This window comes from Euprymna scolopes, chromosome 1 (assembly GCF_053919585.1).
Source record: "Euprymna scolopes isolate OS-2025 chromosome 1, ASM5391958v1, whole genome shotgun sequence".
Taxonomy (NCBI): domain Eukaryota; kingdom Metazoa; phylum Mollusca; class Cephalopoda; order Sepiida; family Sepiolidae; genus Euprymna; species Euprymna scolopes.
Genome location: NC_136482.1, coordinates 63,960,611 through 63,981,811, shown reverse-complemented (window position 1 = coordinate 63,981,811; position 21,201 = coordinate 63,960,611). Strand labels below are relative to the sequence as shown.

At 35.0% G+C, this 21,201-nt stretch overlaps 1 protein-coding gene across 3 annotated transcripts in view; it reads right to left on the bottom strand.

Moving 5' to 3' along the window:
• Positions 1-312: 312 nt before the first annotated feature.
• LOC145300993 (GATOR complex protein Iml1-like) overlaps positions 313-21,201 on the bottom strand; it is a 204,016-nt gene continuing 183,127 nt past the window's right edge. For all 3 annotated transcript variants that reach the window (XM_080144538.1, XM_080144559.1, XM_080144549.1), the window contains 5 exons: positions 12,663-12,836; positions 9,751-9,914; positions 9,015-9,186; positions 7,780-7,840; positions 313-864 (listed from right to left, as the gene is read on the bottom strand). In XM_080144538.1, coding sequence (XP_080000664.1) covers positions 441-864; positions 7,780-7,840; positions 9,015-9,186; positions 9,751-9,914; positions 12,663-12,836 — 995 coding nt within the window. In that variant the 3' untranslated portion in view covers positions 313-440. The remainder of the gene's footprint in view (positions 865-7,779; positions 7,841-9,014; positions 9,187-9,750; positions 9,915-12,662; positions 12,837-21,201) is intronic.

The window sequence follows — 21,201 nt, the reverse complement described above, 5'->3', positions numbered from 1 at the left end:
TGCAATTTAACAATGTCAAATACTGATATCTGAACTGAGCTACCAAATTTACAAAAAAAAAAAAAAAAAAAAAAAAAAAAAAATGAAATGAAAATTGCAACTCAATTCAACTGTTATCCATAGCAAGAAATTATTAATTTACCATCCAATTGGTGCCTACAACAAGACATTGTCATTTTACCAAATAAAAAAACAACAAGTGCAAAAAAAAAAAAAAAAAAATTGTTTTAATCTGATGTTTTAACAATCAGACTGGCAATACAATATCTTTTTATAACCCCCCCCTCCCTAAATTATTTTGTGAACAAACCCTGTTTGTAATTAACTTTATTCAATCTGAAAACTTATTAAAATAGATCTACTAAAATTGATTTTGTTTGTAAATTTAATAAAAACACTTTTTTTCTTTTTTATGTCCTCCCAAAGCTGAATTTTCATATTTACGTAACATCCACGGATGAAGCTGATTGAAATTCTTTCCAAAAATTAATAAGTCGTCCCTCATCGTTGGAACAAAACTTTCGAAAATCGAGTAAAACTTTATCCTGGAAGTGCTCATCCCCAGTGAAGGCAGACCGCCAACGTTTGGACAACATATAGTTCCACGACCAAAGAAATGGGAAATGTGACCGATGTTGGTTTGATGCCTCTAAACAAGTATCAAGATGAGCCAAGTAATTTACAAAACTTTCCCCTGTTTGATTGCGGTTTACTTTATGCCGACTGCCAAGTTTTTTCAGGTTTTCTGGGTCTGATATTAGCACAAACATGCCTCCTGATGAATGGACGTATTGTTCAATATCCAAGTCAAACCAGAGAGTTGATGGGTCATCACATTGAACTTGAATTGAGATAAAACCAAACCTTTAAAGAAAAAAAAAAAAAAAAAAAGAAAATATGAATATAAACAGTCTCCACTCATTTTAGGAAATCGATACATTTTCTAAAAATTCTAGAACAGAATTCGCAATATTTTATAGTCACTAATTTTACAAGCATGATGATATAATGAACAGCAACCCTTAATATCTTCTTTTGATAAGAGATAGTATTGCAATAATTTATGCACAAACTGAACCGGTACTCATTGTAAATCAAACTTCCGGATATTAAGAGAAAGGCGAAGACAACATACTCAATGTCTAAAATTCCATGCATTCGTATACACTGAAAACATGCCACTTATCCATCCATCTATATTTAACTATCCTTGCAGAATACGCCATGACTTGTATCTTCCAGGTATACCTCTATTTAACTGTACTCCAAATCAAATATTCTCTTGTATCCATATTGAGCATATATCTTATCTTTCAGTCGTATTAAATACTAAGTCTGGGCACCAAATTTTAATTTCTGATATTAAGTAGATCATACTTTAACATATTATTCTATTCCTGAACTTATAAAACTATATCTAACCTTGCATAAACTCGTCTCTCTCAAATTAATGCTGTTGCAAATTTAGTGCTTCCACTGCACGGGTTCTTACCTATCCCCTCTCCCATTAACAAGGAAAATGGAAAGCATAGTAATGTCCTTTTAATCACTTTGAGGAGTATAATTTTACATTAGGTTAATATCTACTGAAAAAAAACGGTTATTTAGGTTAATATCTAAAGAATAGAGGTCGCAGAAATACCTGGATTAGGACCCAGGCGCGGGGCGAACCCTCTTGGTGCTGATAGACCTGTAGATATTCCCAGGTCATCCGTCTAGGAGAAGGAAAACTCTGAAGCCAAATCTAGGCGAGAGGCCTCTTCAGTCCTGGATGACAATCTTCCTAGAGCTGGTGACTTAAACAAATCACCGGTTTGCAAACCAAAACTGCTTAAGGAGGAGATTGTCTATCACCCGCCTCTCATACTCCTTTGCCTATTAGCCAGGCGTAGAGGTGCTATCACAGGGACTCATCAGAATCGCCCAGTGGTTGACCTTGTTTCCTGACTAGGGCAATGAACACCGTTTTTCCCCCGCTCCCGCCACATCCCATCCCCCTAAACTGGACACTGTGGAGAGTGCTTAAGTACCATATATGTCGGTGCAGTTGGACTGGGCTGACTTTGCCTAATCTTTATGTGCTTCAGATTAACATGCAACATAATATTAGCTACTTGTATTTTCTCTACCGCTCTCCCTCAACCCAAGACTGTACCCTAATAAATAAAGTCTCTGACAGCATAGATATAGCACTCTCCCTTGATACTAGCGCACAAGTACATGTATTTGGGAACTTCAATGTCCACCACAGTAATTGGCTTGGATTCTCTAATTACACAGACGTAGCTGGTTCTCTATATCCCATTCCCTATCTGAGACGGTTACATTCCCGACACGTTTCCCAGAACAGCAAGATCAACATGCCTCACTTCTAGATCTATTTCTGACAACAATTCCCGATGATTGTACAACAAATGCCCACAGCCCACTCGGGAATGCTGATCATGCTGTGATAATGGTAGAAATCACCCTAAATTCTCACTCTAAAACTGAAGACCCACTACTCAAAACAACGAGGTATTACAAAAAGGCTGACTGGGAAGCCATCAGGGAACTCATCAGAGATGCCCCATGGCAAAATATCTTTTCTCTTCCAGCTGAACAAGGTGCAAATGAGACCACTGAATGGTTCAAAACTGCAATTGAGGTGCATGTTCCCACACGGAAAATCTATAGCGAGCCCCACTCTCCCCAATGGTTTACCTCTGCTTGTGCAGCTGCCATTGCTCAAAGGCAGCATGCGTTCCGCAGATTCAACCGACATAAGTCCAGTTCAAACAGACAAGTATATAGAAGCCAGAAATAATTGTGAGAGTAATAGCGACAGCTAAGACAGATTACACTGAAACCACCTGGAAACGCATTGAAGCACAGAAATTAGGAACCCGTGATTTTTGGAAAATCTACAACAGTGTAGTAAATAATGGGCAGTCAACGATTCCCCCACTAGCAAACAATCATGAGGTTGCTTGCACGGCAACCAACAAAGCTAATCTGTTTACCAGTCAGTTTGCCTCAAACTCCACACTGGACCCGGCACACCACTCCCTCCCAGACTTTCCTTTGCGGACAGACGTTACACTAGACGATTTGAAAATCATCCCTTCTCAGGTGCATAGTATCATAAAAAAACCTAGACACCTCAAAAGCATGTGAACCAGATCTCATCCCGGCTGTGCTAATAAAAAAAATGTTCTGCTGAAGTTGCTCCAGTTCTCTCCAAACTTTACAATAAATGCCTTAACGAATCTTGCTTTCCCAACTGCTGAAAAACCGCTCCTGTGGTACCAGTCTTCAAGAATTCTGGTGAAAAAACTGACCAACTAAATTATCATCCCATTAGTCTCCTCCCACTTTTCACCAAAATATTTGAGTCCTTAGTTAATCAAGCCCTAGTCCAACATCTAACAGCTGCTAAACTCCTGACCAACAAACAATATGGATTCAGGCAAGCCCGTTCAACAGCAGATATCTTAACTGTAGTCTCTGAACGTATATACCGTTCACTGGACAAAACAGAAGGGTAGAGCGGTAGCCCTTGATATATATAAGGCTTTTGACAGAATATGGCACGATGGTCTTCTAAAGAAAATTAGATCATATGGTATCACTGGAAGAATACATAATGTAATTAAATCCTTCTTAAGTAAGAGAAAAATCCAAGTTGTCCTCGACGGTCGTACATCCAAACAATCTATATATCTATAAAAGTGAACGTGTCTGTCTGTGTGTCTGTCTGTCTGTGTACATTTCCCTACGCAATAACTCTGTCAATTTTTAATCTATAGACTCGAAATTTGAAATACCGGGTACTGAGATTTGGGAAAATCGATGTGACGGGTGTCAGCCAGAAATTTGGCTGTTGAGGGGTCAAATTTGAACGATTTGACCTTTAAGAACTCTACCAAACTCCGACAATTTTGGGTCTAGACACTTGAAATTTTAGATATAGGTACCTGGATCTAACTTAAGTGATTTGAGCCCGAAACTATAAATTTTAAGGAGTCATAATAGGGGTCAAAGTTTTAAAAAATTAACCATTTTTTTTGTTTTTTTGCTTTTTTTGCACAGCATACACCTCCAAACACCCGAGCAATGCCGGGCACCCCTGCTAGTATGATATAAATGCGGAAGTACCCCATAGGTCTATCCTTGGACCTTTATTATTCCTGATATTCATAAATGACCTCCCTGATAAAATTGTTTCGGAGATGAGTATATTTGCTGATGACATCACCCTCTATAACAGGCATGAGGGGAAAACAAATGAACACATATCTAAGGAAATGGCAGAAACACTAGATGATGACTTCACATCTGTAGTGAAATGGGGACAAAAATGGATGATCACATTCAATGCTGCTTGTTTCCTTCAATAACTACAAGAAATCTTTTCTACCACCAATAGTAATGGCCAAGAACACACTGCCTGAAAGTACTTCCTTTAAACTCCTCAGCCTAATGTTTACAGGGAACATGAACTGGAATAGATACATTGAGAGCATTGCCAAGGCTCTGCAAAGAAGGTGAGCTCTCTCTCTCCCGTGCTAGAAAATTACTTATGCCTGAAAGTATCCTGTACCTCTATAAGGCCACCATTCGCCCATGTATGGAGTATTGTTGTCACATTTGGGATGGTGCATCTGTTGCTTGTCTCACTCCTGGACAGGGTTCAAAAGAAAGTCGCCAACCTGATAGGTCCTGAACTGTCATCTAGGCTTTAGCCTCTGTTCCATCGACGAGATGTTGCATCCCTCTGCTTTAAGGGTGAATGCTCTGACGAACTGCAAGCACTTGTACCTCCTCGACGTGACTACCCCTGTACAACGCGACAAGCAATTAAGTCCCACCCCTTTACAGTAGAGATCCCTAGGTGTAAGAAAGCTTTTTACTCCAATAGTTTCTTACCCAGAACTGCAAGTCTTTGGAACTCCCTTCCGGGATACTGCTTTCCCAACTGTACTGATATGCAGAAGTTAAAGTGTAATGTGAACAAACATCTTTCTACTCATCTCCCTTCATAATGCCCCCACAAATTATTTTCCCGATAGTAGCCCCCTACTTCAAAGTGGAACTTGCCTTGTTTGGGATGAAAATTGAATAAAAAAAAAGGAAAAAAGAAAGCTTTATTAATTTTCATTTATTTCGGGTGAATTTAGTATTTTTGGCTCATTACACATGATGGCTACATCCATCACTCAACAACAAACGGTTTCGTTTTGTATTTTGACTAGTTATATTATCTGCAAATTCTGCTTCCCTTTAGATAAAGTATCCTAGTTGTTGATCACTTTCATTGTGGAGGAGATTCATGTATCTTAGAATTAGGTTACATGTAGAAACACCTGAAACACAGAGATACAACATAAAAAATATCCCCCATAAAATGAAGATTTTAGAAAATTCTGCATAACTCCAATTTCAGATTTTATTGCTCAAAAAATGAAATTTTAGTTAACAAGGATAAATTCCAGTTCTTACAGGACATGATACAGTTCAACCGCTGCCAGATAAGGCCTCTTGAGGTGACCCTTTCTAAGTCAAATATTGGGCTAGTCTCACTCCTGAACAGGGTTCAAAAGAAAGTCGCCAACCTGATAGGTCCTGAACTGTCATCTAAGCTTTAATTTCTGTCCCATTGATGAAATGTTGCATCCCTCTGCTTGTTCTACAAGTATTTTAACAGTGATTGCTCCGACAAACTACAAGCACTTGCACCCTCTCAACGTAAATACCCCCCCCCCCCCGACAAACCCGACAAGCAGAAAAATCCCACGCCTACATAGATATCCCTAGATGTAAGAAAGCCTTCTACTCCAATAGTTTCTTACCCAGAACTGCTGGACTTTGGAACTCCCTTCCGGGATTCTGCTTTCCCAACTGTACTGATATGCAGAAGTTCAAGTGTAATGTGAACAAACATCTAGTTAGTCCTCTCCTTTCATAATACCCCTGCAACTTATGTCTCCGATATTAGCCCCCTACATAAAAGTAGCACTGTACCTTGTTTGGGGTGAAAATGGAATCAAAAAAAGTCCATGCTGGTAATGATTCTAAACTTACCATTCCTTAAACATTAATGGCATGAGAATATATTTCAACATTCCCTAAAGTTCTGAACACCATTGCAACATTTGACAAGAACTAGCCAACTTACTTCACTACAGTCTGGAGCATTGTTTATGTACCATTAAAAATATCCCAGACTGTTGTCCAACAGATTGGCACCTAATATTTACTGGCAGCAGATTTTTGCACCAATCACTAAGATAACTTGAGCTAGAAGCTATTGCATGAGCAAAAAATGTGTTTGTCATTGGTTGTACAAGCCTCAGTGTTTAGTTGGACATAGTGTTTAGTTGTTCATAGTGTTTAGTTGGACATAATGCTTAGTGACTATGAACAACTGAAATCTGAGCAAAATTGAAAATCGCTGAACTGTACAAACAACTGTAGAAGACGAGGACAAATGATACAGACAAAAATCAGGATTGAAAAATAAAAAAGCATAAAATATGATGGGATGACAGAAATATAAATGAACTCATAAAAGCAAGAAGACCAGATATGATAATAGTCGGGAAAAAATTGCTATCTACTGCATTTCACCATCTTAACAGTTCATAGGGTGAAGCTCAAGGAGACAGAAAAATTTAGCTGAGGCTTGCCAGAAAGATGAAGGAACTGTTATTAAAAAAAAAAAAAAAAAAATGGAAAAAAAAACTAAGAAATTGGAATCAAAGGAAAGATTGACATTATACAAAGCACAGTACTGATGAAAACAAATGAAATATTAAGAAAAATCTTTAAATGCAGAAGTCAACTCAAATAATGAGGTGATACCAATTAACCACGTCATTGAACGTCTTTAGAATTGCTGGTTGCACTTTTTCAAATGCGTACAAATTATATACATAAAAAAAAAAAAAAAAAAGTTCTTGCTGCGGTTTTAAAATCACAACAACGAACCTGTTAAATCAACAGTATGATTTCATTCACATAACACCATCCAGACCTCCACTTCAAGATTTTGAAGAACTTGAGTAGCAATAAACTTTCTCATGATTTCAAATCATGAGAAAGTTTATTGCTACTCAAATTCTACAAATTACTTGAGAAAAAACTTTTAGATTATAATTCTCATTATTCTTCTCAAAGTGAGATTTGAGTATAATTCAAATTAGAAATTGAATCAGAAATGATTGAATTAGAAGATAATTAAAAGTAGAGGAAAACAAAATTGCAATTCCATTTCTTGTGTTTTTGTCTTTGATGCTGCAAGAATTTTCTCTGGTAAAATCTGTACATAAAAGGTAAAAGATAATAAAAATGCCTCCATGAGTTCTGACCAACTGTAATACGGGGCGTTTTAACAGATAAAGCAGTATATGAAGTATATTCATCACTCAATATATTTTTTTCTTTTTGTCATTAAGATCTCAAGATAAAAGGATTTTCTTCAATCATGATTGGACACACGAAGATGGTAGAGAAAAATTGTAAAAGGAATGAAATCAGAATGAAAATGAGATTTGTTCATCGCAACTTTTTTATTTGGACTTTAAATGTGGAATGAAACAAGAATTGATTGGGGAAAAAAATGTTTCTTCTTTATCAAAAAGAAAGAGAAAAAGGTTCTTTTCAGAAGAATGGAAATATATATCAAGCAGAGAGATACTTATTACAAGTCAGTTTCCATAGTTTTTATAATCACAAATTAATGAACTAAAAAGTTTTTCTTAAATAACAGCAAAAAATACAGATGCATAAATCTATTACCTTTTCACAATTGCACTTTGGAACCGCAGAATTGTTCTTGATGTTGCAGCAGAATCCATTCCTAAGTAAAAAAGAAAAAAATAATATTCAATGGAAATTGTAATTTTTTTAAATGTCGATTTTTGGTTTTAGTCCTTTTTTTTATCTGCTAAACACTGTATAACTAAATCAGATCACATGAAGGCTCATATTAAAAATCAAACTAGCATTATTAAATTAATATTCTAAATCAACTGTTATAAACTATTTAAATATACTTTTTGATTCTTGTAAAATCTTCATAGTTTATATATTTTGTTATGAAACTTAGAAGTAACTTCCAGTTTAAAATAAAAAATTTGTCAGTAAAAAAAAAAAAAAAAGTAAAAAGAAATTTTCTGCAAATTAATTTCCCAAACTCTTTAAATATATTGTGTAGATTATTATTTATTAAAGCATATGAAAGGATGTTGATTTTCAAACAAAATGGCGGTATTTTGAGGATTTAAAGTGATTTTGTTTGGAAAATATCACCGTTTTAGTAGAACTACCTTGAAACCTGTGATTATCCAAAGCGTTTTATGGTTGATGGATATTGCTACTTTCAGTTTTAGGGTGAGAGGGGTTGGACAAAGTGAATGTTTATGGTACCAAATGTGCCCACGCATAGACCTCTACAATTGTATGAAGACTCAATTAAACAATGCAGTTTTATTCTATTTATTGGAGGAAAAACTACTACATAATAATGATAAAAATTACACTCATTTCATAATTTGCAGACAATGCAAACATTTAAATTCAAATGGAAAAATCTGGGTTCTGTTTATTGATGTGCAAGTATTTCTTAAATGACTGGTTACTGAAAACTAGTTTAACTGATTATTTAATCAAATCATCATACAGTTATATAGGTTTATCTATAATCCATATATATTGGTGAAGTACGTACAAGGAAAAAAGAGCAGTATAATTATTTTTCTCCTATTTGTTTACGAGTTGATGCTCTAAGAAATGAAACATTCTATTTTCTATCATTCTTGCATAGATTTCCCTCAAAGTGATTTTCTGCCAGTTGCAAAATTTTATGTTGGAATATAAACACCACAAACAAACGTTTGAGATACGATACTGTCTAACCACTAAAATTTACTTTACTAAGTAAGTGAATTAGAGAAAAACAATACCTGCTCGTGAAGACATGAATTACTGTAAACATAATACCTATTCACAATATATAATTCAATAAAGTTTACCTTGTAAACAGCCAGTGGTAGCCAAGTGTTCGATACCAGATAAATCCATGTAGACACAAAATGGTCCCCTTAAAGGATCAGATTGATTCCATACAGGGAGAGCAAAAGGATCCAAAGGGATGGGTAATAGGTGGAAACCACATGTTTGAGTCTTACGAGCCCAACTGTAAATCTAAAAGAGAAAAAAAAATAGCATGTGTATCAATTCAACTAAGAAATAATTTATAAAAGCCATTTTTCTTTTAAATGCAAAACAAAATTTCAGTAAATTCTTTTCAAATGGTTTTTCTCATTTCCTTCGTTAGACATTTTCGCTATATCAGTTCTACGTTTCAACCACCTTCACTTATTAGGTTATCTCCTTGAAATGTCCAACTTTTCATTTGTCCACCGGGTTAGATTGCCAAAATGGGCATTGTTTAATAGATTCTACAGTGAATTCGATCTAGAGGTTGAGAGTTTACCTTCTGATGAAAGAAAATTGACTAATACTCAATATTAAAAAAAAAAAAGGAATGAGAGCAATCGGTCCCAAGAATGGTTATTTGGATATTTCTAGAAGTTTACAAACTGTGACAAAAAAATGAAGAAAGATGGAGTACAACATGTGAAAATGCCAACAATAAAAATGGAGAACAGGTGAAAAGAGGATGGCCAATCACAAGAGTAGCTAATCTTAACAATTAAAATAAAAATATCCATTAATCTTGACAATTAAAATATCCATTAAACTTACTAATTCTCCAAGTACAGGCCCAGATGCTACCATCCATCGAACTTCCAACTGAAAAACACACTTCGGATGAAAACAAGCACTATAATTGGCGAGTGCCCATTCAACACGATCACTTTTCTTGTAGGGGTCGACATCTACACTGCAACATTTATAGATTTGCTTCTCTGTCAAAAAAAGTAAATCACTACATAAAAAATTGTAAAAAAGAAATCAAATAAGAAAATAAAAGGTTAGATAACATTTTGTTTTATGTAGTGTCATAAAGCCGAGAAGGTTCTTATCAGAGTTAGCATGATCTATTCTGGTAACATTGACATAGCTGAGGGAAATGGGAATGTACATTTTTTGAGGTTAGGCTTATAACCTCTGCTATCTTTTTTTTTTTAAACACCATTTTATGATCATCCACTATTTTAATTACTGACATCAACAAATGATATATTGTGCATGTGTGGCAGTGCATATTGCACAGGAAAACCTGTTTGAAGCCAAAAAAGGGTTTATTTCAGCAGCATTTTCTTTTTTTCTTCTTTAGTTATATTGTCAATCATTACCAAGAATAATTAACAGAAATTATGCTTACTATACAAACCTATAAACTTCATGTGCTATTTTCTTAATTTAACAAGAAACAGTCATCAACCATGGGAAGTACATTTATTTTATGAAGAATAATTTTTTTTAATCATAATGGGCTATAAATTCAATATAGTACAATTGAAGACATGATATAAAAACACTAGATTCACTTACTAAACAGAAAATCAAAAGGTGAACAGGCTTCAAGATATTTGTTATTCAAATTACTACTTATGCAACATCATTGATAAATTATATTTAGACTTATTTCCCTTGAACGATCTCCAAGTTATCCCCCCTACTAAATTATCACTTGCAACATATGAAGATGTACTCCCTTATTTTGAAGTACAAAATGACATACACATGACTGGTACAAATTGTGACTTGGTCTCTTTCTGGTGTGAGCTGCAAGTTAGCTGGATGTGTCTGAACTAGCTCAAAATTTTTATGTGGTTTTCACAACTCTGGAGCATTCAGTCAAATGTCTTATTTATGAAAATATGTATAAAATCTCTATGGTATTTAACATAGACCCCAATAACAATCGATATTCTAAAACTATATTACAGAGAGCATTTGGATAAGTATAGTTGATTTTTCTCAATAGAGATATTGTAAGGCTTATATTTGTGCCTGACACCTATAAAGTGGAAGGACAATTTTTTTTTTATTTAATTTATAAATTTAAAATTATAAAAAAGAATTGAAATAGTATTACGGGATTCAAGGTGTGGAGTAAATTATTGATGATTTCCAAGAAACAGCAGACGTGCTTAAAGACTTTAAATCTACCAAAACTTATTTCAATGAATGTCATTCCCTCTCATCCAATCAGTACTTGGGCCTCACCCCAAACTTGCATATTATAAAATAGAAAATAAAAAAAGGTAATTTGATACTATAGGCTGGGGATAAGAGGAGATCAAGTTCTTCATTCACTCCTCAGTAATGGTAATAAAAATACTCCAGCGATTAACATGAACCAAATTAGTACATGGGTTTCATAAAAAGTTATTTTTATTCTTACTAATAAATTGTTGGGAAAAAAAAAAAAAAAAAAAAAAAAAAAAAAAAACACTGAAATTAGGTGCATCAATTAGCTGCTGATTACTTTTTTCTTCCAAGCAGTTGCAAAAGTTTGCACATGAATTAGAAAGGAACAGTCAGAAGAAGAGATGTGTTTTAAAAGGAATCTGATAGAGAAGTTTCAAAAGGAATCTGATAGAGAAGTTTCAAAAGGAATCTGATAGAGAAGTTTCAAAAGGAATCTGATAGAGAAGTTTCAAAAGGAATCTGATAGAGAAGTTTCAAAAGGAATCTGATAGAGAAGTTTCAAAAGGAATCTGATAGAGAAGTTTCAAAAGGAATCTGATAGAGAAGTTTCAAAAGGAATCTGATAGAGAAGTTTCAAAAGGAATCTGATAGAGAAGTTTCAAAAGGAATCTGATAGAGAAGTTTCAAAAGGAATCTGATAGAGAAGTTTCAAAAGGAATCTGATAGAGAAGTTTCAAAAGGAATCTGATAGAGAAGTTTCAAAAGGAATCTGATAGAGAAGTTTCAAAAGGAATCTGATAGAGAAGTTTCAAAAGGAATCTGATAGAGAAGTTTCAAAAGGAATCTGATAGAGAAGTTTTAAAAGGAATCTGATAGAGAAGTTTTAAAAGGAATCTGATAGAGAAGTTTTAAAAGGAATCTGATAGAGAAGTTTTAAAAGAAAGTGTGCACACATTTTTAACATTTTCTTTTAATCATTTATTTCTTTTGCAAATAAAATCGAAAAATTCTAAATTTCAGTGCTTGATAAATATCACAACTATTTTATGATCAGAGAATGATTATTCTTTAGTGATAGATTATTTCTGCTTGAATTCCTTCATTGGCCTTGTGTCTGAAAGAGTGGCTATATGATAATGAGTTTGTAATGAAGTAAAGGTTGCAGCTGCACCTCGGCTGATCCAGCATTGTTGAAGTCTAGTGACAGGGGAAAATCCAAGATGCTCAGAATGAACTTGCTGGGATAAGCAGAGATGATATTCCATCAATTTTCTTCTTGCTTTTGAACTATTCAAATAAATTATAGCTATTATTCAATGCAAATGCATCACATTGTATTCTCCATGCGAAAAGTACTATGATTACTGATGTGTCTATCAGACATGATAATTCAATGAAAACAAGTGTCTAAAATAGAATAACTTTTCGACAACTTAAACTTATGATTCACAATACACAATTTTTTTGGAAATTCAGATTTTAACATTTGTTTTGATAACAATACAAGATGCTTTTTACACTATAATATTGTGTTTAAGAAATAAAAGTGAACTTACTTGGTTCAGTTGCTGAGTAACTCATGGAATGTTGACTAACGCTCATAACGTTGTTTGCAGGTAAGGTGTAGTCAGGGTAACTGGGTGTATAGAAGCCATCTTCTTCACATGCAATAGCAACTTCAAGCCATTCATTCTGGAACAGGCTGTTGTGATATGACAAATTGTCAGTCCCTTTATAAAAAGAAAAAAAAAATTTATATTTTCTCCCAGATGTTTTTTAAACATTTTCTCAAACAGTACAAAATATGTCACAGAGATTAGAGAATCCCATTAGATGCAAGATTCATGCAGAAGATTCCAACATTGAACAAGTGAACATTTCTCATGTCTTGGAAATTATCTTCATTATCTAATAGATAAAATTAAATCAGTTCAATTTTTAAAGTTGGATTTAAATGACTGCCAGACCATAAAGATATAGGGCCACAAATGGAAGGTAACATTACAAGACGCCTCTGCAACCACTAATATCCATGACAAATAACACCCTACCTGAGAATTCTTCCTCCAAACTCCTCAGCCTAACATTCACGGACAATATAAACTAGAACAAATACATTGAGGATATTACAAAGGCTGCTGCTGCAAAGAACGCGAGTTCCCTCTATCAAGCTAGAAGACTACTCACACCCGAGAGTATCCTGTATCTTTACAAGGCCACCATTCATTCATGCATGGAGTATTGTTGACACATCTGGGCTGATCCATCTTTCCCTCTTGGATAGGGTCCAAAAAAAAGTTTTCAATTTAATAGGTTCCACTTTGTCAACTAAGCTCCAACCTCTGTCCCATCACCACAATGTTGCATCTGTGTCTGTTTTACAAATATTTTAAATGGAATGTGCACTAATGAACTTGTTGCACTAGTACCTCCTTGACGTACCTATCCTCAACAAACCTGCTTAGCAACAAAATCTTACCCCTTCACTGTTGAGATCCCTAAATGCCAAAAACCTTCATACTCTAATATTTTCTTTTCTCGAACAGCCAGAGTTTGGAATTCCCTTCCTGCTACCTGCTTCCCTAACTGTACTGATATGCAGTAGTTTTAATGTAATGTAAACCAACATCTTGTTAATCTTTCCTAGGCATGATCCCAAATAGTAGCCCCTCGCATCCAAGTAGCAATATGCCTTGTTAGGGGTAAAAAAAAAAAAAAAAAATTTTTAAAGAGTAAATAGCATTTAAATTGAAAAAGTCAAACTGATTCTGACTACTTAAATTTTATTTGGTATTGTTGTACCATGTTATTATGTACTGTGCTTCAATTTATTAAAACGAACAGATGGTTGATAATAGGAGATATTTTTTTAAACAATTACCTAAAAATAAAATTCAGCTTATGGCAGTATTAAAAAGAAACATTTTCCCCATTGCTTGCTCTATTTCTGTTATCAAAATAGATGTGTTTACATTACATATTAAATTATTTTTTAGTGAAATTTCTTTTCTCTTTTATCACACTTGCTTTGTTTAGTTTTATGGCATATTAATCCATTTCGGGTTATTTAATGCCAAATCTAGTAATTTTGGTAATAGTTTTTATGCTCTAGTTTTTTTTTTTTTTTATATATATATATATTCATATATTTATTGATATTTGGTTCGATTGTTTTCCAGAGGAAAACTGGTTTTTGTTTTTTACTTTGCAGAACATGATTGAGTTTTGCAAAGAGAAAGGAAAAAACAGTAACACCAAAATTTGGTACATTATATATCAGGAAGCCAGTCTCTTCAGACAACCTGATCTGGTGCTATCAGATCAGGCTATCTAGCTAAAGTGGACATGGCAGCAATAGTAACTAAGGCGCAACTCCACATTATCCATAGTCTCCAAATGGGTGTTTTTTAAGATCATACCCAGGATCCAAGGGTGGTGTTTATGTTAACAGAGACCACAGAGAATATAGAAAACTTTAATAGACTGGAAATGAATATAACAATTTTTTGCATCCTTTTAACTAGCAATACACAAAAAAAAAATTGGAATTATTTATAATATTGCAATAATAAGATAGATAAAAAGAGCTTGATGATCTAAAAGAAAAAAAGGACTTTAAATTTTTTTAAAATCTGATCAAAATTAAAGTTATTACTGTTATTGGTATTATTTGGAATATTTGAACTACTGTTCTCATCTTGAGTGTCATTTTCACATTTCGATTGATATAAGCTCTGATTTTCATCAGGTGTACTGTGTCGAACTCAGAAATGTTTCTGTCAAACTCTGGAATCTGTATGGAATTGCAGGCGTAACCATTTATTTACTACATGGAGATAGCATGCTCTCGTTCCAACAGCCATAACTGAATACAGGTTCTAAGCAATTCGCAATTATATTTTTTAGTCGACCACACTGAGGATTGAACCTTCAGAAAAGTGTTCAAAGTTCCACTGCACTATGGGTTCTTGCACACAATTATAGTTTAAATTTTAAACTAATTTAATTACTAAGTAAACCTAATATAGAATTTAACACTATATGGTGACTGTTAAAATAATAATATATACAGTAATAAGTAATGATAGATAGGTAGCAAGATAGGGCAATAATATGTTGTTGTAAATAGTGATATTTAGATCTAGGAATAAAACAGGTTTAAGGCTCCTAAAATTCATGACGCAATGGTTACAGTAACTGGAAACTTCAATTGTAAAATGATATTCTCTTGAAAGTTTTCAGATGTCACTGACAGAATCACTGTCACTGACAGAATGAGAGCATGCTACCCTTAGGTATTAGTTGAGAAACGCCAGGTAGAAAGCATTTATTTAGCTATATGTTTATCTATATGTCTAGCGGAGTAAAAAATAGAGATTTAATCATGGGAAACAATGAGTGAGCATGTAGGTGCAGAAGGAGTCAACGGGTCATGTGACATGTATCAAACTCTATGACCAATCATTTGCACCGGAAGTATGTGAACAGGGACCAGACATGACACGTCAGGTGCTCCGATTTGAGTTGAGTTGAGTTGGAGCCTGGATGCTAAACGAGCAAGATGGGTCAGGAGGGTCGCCCCACAAGAGAAGTGATGGTCTCCAATAGAGACCCCCCCCCCAGTCGCTCCATTTCAGCTTTGATGGGATTCCTAAGGAGTGAATGAAATATAAAAAACACTCATCTGTCTTGGGTCCCCGTCTTGAATCATTTCTTTTAAACACGTCAAACTCCACCTAAGATGGACGAATTCCCTAGGCAGTGGCTAAAAGATAGAGGCAGTCAACAGCAGCCAGGTATTTCGTCTGTTTCGTGTATTATATGTTCTGACATGTACACACAAAACCTAGATGAGTCACGAATAAATAGACATGAACGGATATGAGGACAACAGTCTGTTAAATAAGCAGCTAAATAACACACAGATAAGAAAAATATGCAACATTTGGTTGCCATGTGAACTTCTGTAGTCTCAAGCCGCAGATTTAAATAAAACAAAAAAAAAAATGGTTACCACAAGAAAAAAAATAAGATAGGTCACATTTTGAACTAGACGCAAAGGAAAAAAATAGACAATGAAATAGACAAAAGAAATGCGATAAGAAAAATATACAGCACTATCTCTATGAAGTAAATAAAAGGTCCCATTTGAAATTCCATGTAGATTCCTCAGTTCAACACAATATACCTGAAGAAAGTCAGAGATTACATCAATGGAAACGTTGTGAAAATGATATGAACAGTAATTTGAATAATCCAAATATAATATGATAACCAATCCTCATCTAAAAATTCACAAACCTAACATTGGCCCAAAATAATACAAAAATGGAAATACATAAAAAGAACTCTACCTAACACTGGCAAAGATAACAAATCACCTCACATTTTTATGTCGATTTTGTGATCTTAAGCTAGTGCCACCAGGCTAAATGGTTAAACTACCAAAAAAACAATCACAAAACAAGTAGGTCATGAGCTTGTCCGAGACAGAATCCACAACTGGTGGAAGAAACATCAATTACAGACTGAAATTCTAAACAACCTCATGTCAAAGATTGATGACAAAACCTGCATCCAATGGATATATCGTATAGGACAGAATTTAAAGAGGTTAAGTCTCGCCAAATACAAAAATTGGAAAATCTAAGAGCTAAAGAGGACTCCACGTTCATCATTCTCCAATAAGAACCAACAAAAGTAAACGTTGACTAATCCCTCTGAGTGCTAAAAAAAAACATCTCAACTTCGCCAAACATCAAGCAAATTCAATATTTAGATATGATAGCTCCAATAGAGCCAAGGAGATGAACTAACGTAGGAAGTGAGATACGCACTCAAGAATTCAAAACTTTCAAAGGAAGAAATGTTAGCTATCAACTGTGCAGTGACAATGATATCATAAAACAACCAGCAGACAAAGGCAATGCTACAGTATTAATGAATAGAGTGGAATATTCCAAGAAATTGGCAGATCTAATAGGATCTGGTGGCTACTGTAAGGTGAAAAAGAATTTGATTTTGAAAACAGAAAGGAAGCTGTCACAGATGCTCAGTAATAATAAGGATATAATACCATCTGCAAAATACAGACAGCTAGTCCAACATTACAGCAAACTACCACACCTATACCCCAAGACGGTATTCCATTAAGGCCCATTGTTCAGGATACCATTCATTGAGCCAATTCCTGTTAGATATAATCACGTCACTCATAGGCAAATCTTGATTGTATGTCAAGAATTCAGTTCAGGAAAATAATCAACAATGCTCCCATTCATTCCAACCAGATCATGAGTATATTTGTAGGGAGTCTGTTCACAAAAGTACTCACTGATGAAACTCTGATAGTGGTACATGGTAAGGTGACTTCGGAGGCTTCACTGAAGGAATGCACTTGCATTCCAATTGATAATAGATATGTTGACCTTCTGCAAAGAAACTACATTCTTAGTGATAGGAAGATGGTCTGGCGATGAGATCATCAGTACTGGCCAATGTATATATGGAATACTTTGAGAAAATGGTGTTAGGATCAACAACACTAAAGCCAACAATGTGATTGCAATATGTGGATGACACATTCATACTCTGGCCCTATCAGAAATACGTTCAAACATTACTAGACCATGTAAACTCCATCTGTCCATATCAAGAGGAGATGGACAGTTTACAAGAAACTCCACTGAAACAACTATCCAGAGAGCATGACATCAGCTCCAAAAGAGAACATCACCCAAGAACTTACCACAGTTTATATACCATACACAAAAGGCTTGTCAGAAAAACTTCAAAGCATATGTACTCCATATGCCATCAGGACAGTAATCAGAAGCAATTCAACTCTGAAAACAGCTTTTGCAAATCAAGCTCCCTACAGAAAAAATCATGACTAAGAACTGTATGTATGAGATCGCATGTAAATGTAGAAAACTATACAGAGGTGAGACATGTCGTCCACTAAAAGTAAGGTTAGAAGAACATTAAAAAGCTATGAATATGTGAAGAGATTAAAAAGTCGGGTAAGGCTGACCATATATGGAAGGAAAAGAGAAACCACCTACTCTTATTGGATAAAATAAAAATTATAAACAGAGAAGAGTGGGGAGAGTAAGAAAACTGAAAGAAGTAGCACATGTTTGGTGACGATCAATTACTAAGTAGACCTAGTATAGAATTTAACACAATATAGGAACCGTAAATTATAAATAATAAATAATATGGACAGTAATACGTGAATAATAGTAATTATATATATATATATATATATATATAATTTTTTTTATATATTTTTATTTTCAATAAATTTAGATGAGATAAGTCATCGGTACTATTGGTTTCAAACCTGATAATAGAGAATGGTTTTAAATCCCCATAGCAAGCTCTTTTCAGCCTATACTCATCTGTTTTATAACTGGAAGTTTTTTTGTTTTTTTTTTATTTATTTTTTTTTATTACATTCTCACCCCAAACAAGGCACATTGCAACTTTGGTGTAGGGGGCTACTATCAGGGGCAACAACTACTGGAGTACTATGTTGGGATTTGGGCAGCAAGATGTTGGTTCACGTTACACTTGAACTTCTGCATTTACAGTTGGGAAAGCAGGGACCTGTAATGGAATTCCAGTCTAGCTGTTCTGGGGAAGAAACTACTGGAGTAGAAAGATCTTTTACATCTAGGGATCTCTACTGTGTGGGGGTGGGATTTAGCTGCCTGTTGGGTTTGTTGAGGGTGTCTACATCATGGGGGCACAAGTGTCTGCAGTTCGTCAGACATTTACCAATAAAATACTTGTAGAACAGGCAGAGGGATGCAACATTTTGTCGATGGGACAGAGGCTGAAGCTTAGATGCCAGTTCAGGGCCTATCAGATTGGCGACTCTTTTGAACCTTGTCTAGGAGCGAGAAACTAGTAGCAGATTCACCAGCCCAAATGTGACAACAATACTCCATACATGGGCAAATGGTGACCTTATAGAGGTACAGGATAATTGCGGGTGTTAGTTTTCTAGCACGGTAGAGAGAGCCTACCTTCTTTGCAGCGGCCCTGGCAATATTTTCAATGTAATTGTTCCAACTCATGTTTCCTACAGATTGGAGGTCATCCTCTAGTGTTTTTGCCATTTCTTTAGATACATGTTCGTTTTTTTTTCCTGTCATGCCTGTTATAGAGTGTGGTGTCATCAGCATATATACCCATCTCAGAGGCAATTTTGTCGGGGAGGTCATTAATGAATATTAGGAACAATAAAGGTCCAAGGATAGACCCCTGAGGCACTCCCGCATTTATATCATTGTTTAGATGTATGACCGTCGAGGACAACATGGATTTTTCTCTTATCTATGAAGGATTTAATTATGTTAAGTATTCTACAAGTGAGACGGTATGATCTAATTTTCCTGAGGATACTTTCATGCCATATCCTGTCAAAAGCCTTAGATATATCTAGAGCTACCGCTCTGCCCTCCCCCGCTTTGTCCAGTGAATGGTATATATGTTCAGAGATTATAGTGAGGATGTCTGCTGTGGAACGGGCTTGTCTAAATCCATATTGTTTGTCAGTCAGAAGTTTAGCATCTGTAAGGTGATAGACTAGAGCATGGTTAATTATGGTCTCAAATATTTTGGCGAAAAGTGGGAGGAGGCTAATGGGACGATAATTTGATGGGTCAGTTCCTTCGCCAGAATTCTTGAATACTGGTACAACAAAAGCAGTTTTCCAACAGCCCGGAAAGCAAGCTTCATTAAGGCATTTGTTGTAGAGTTTGGAGAGAATTGGAGCTACTTCAGCTGAGCACTTTTTTAATAGCACAGCTGGGATGAGATCGGGTTCACATGCTTTTGAAGTGTCAAGGTTTTTTATGATAGCATGCACCTGAGCAGGGGTGATTTTTAGATTGTCTAGTGTGGCGTCTGTCCGCAAAGGAAAGTCAGGCAGGGGGTGATTGGAAGGGTGCAGTGTGGAGTTCGAGGCAAACTGACTGGCAAGCATATTAGCCTTGTCGGTTGCTGAGCAAACAACCTTGTGATTGTTGGTTAGTGGGGGAATTGTTGATTGCCCATTATTTACTACACTGTTGTAGATTTTCCAGAAGTCACAAGTTTCTAATTTTTGTGTTTCGATGCGTTTTTTAGTGGTTTCAGTAAATTCTCTCTTAGCTGTCGCTATTTCTTTCTTAACGTTACTTCTAGCTTCTATATACTTCTTTCTGTTTGAACTGGACATGTCAGTTAAATCTGCGGTATGCATGCTGCCTTTGAGCAACGGCAGTTGTGCAAGTAGAAGTAAACTATTGGGGAGAGTGGGGCTTGCTATAAAATTTCCGCATGGGAACATGTACTTCAATTGCCGTTTTGAACCATTCAGTGGTCTCATTTGCGCATTGTTCATCAGGAAGAGAAAAAATATTTCCCCATGGGGCATCTCTGATAAGATCTCTGATGGCTTTCCAGTCATCCTTTTTATAATATCTCGTTTTGAGCACTGGCTCTTCAGTTTTGGGTCTAGAGTTTAGGGCAATTTCAACCATTATCACTGCATGATCAGCGTTCCCGAGCGGTCTGTCAGCATTTGTTATACAATCCTACAAATGGAAACATACGCATACAAATCTTGATTTTTTTAAACAACCTTAAATTTCAAATAATAAAATTTTTAAAATTGTCCATTTAATAATTTGGACACGAAAGAAAACAAAAGAAAAGAAAGAAAAAGGAAAAGGTGAAATTCTATATGCTTAAATGTTTCGGCTATTCATTATTCTAATATATGTGAACTATTTATCGCGTCAAATACGAAAAAATATAGTTTATTAAATTCATTAATTTAAAATTTTTTCAGTCTTAAACGGAATTGTTTTTATTCTATTTCTAAATTAGTCTAAGGGAGATAACTTTATAAAGGCCTGAAGCCTAATTTGAATGAATAATAATTATTTTTTAACTTTATCCTTCTTCTATATGTACCATATAAAAAATGTTTATATTCTCCTTCAATCGCCTTATTTAATATTGTCTGGTGTAAATTTCTTTCAAATAGTTTTAAGAAACTTATCTTAAATAAATTTTAATTATATTTTTCGAAATTTTATT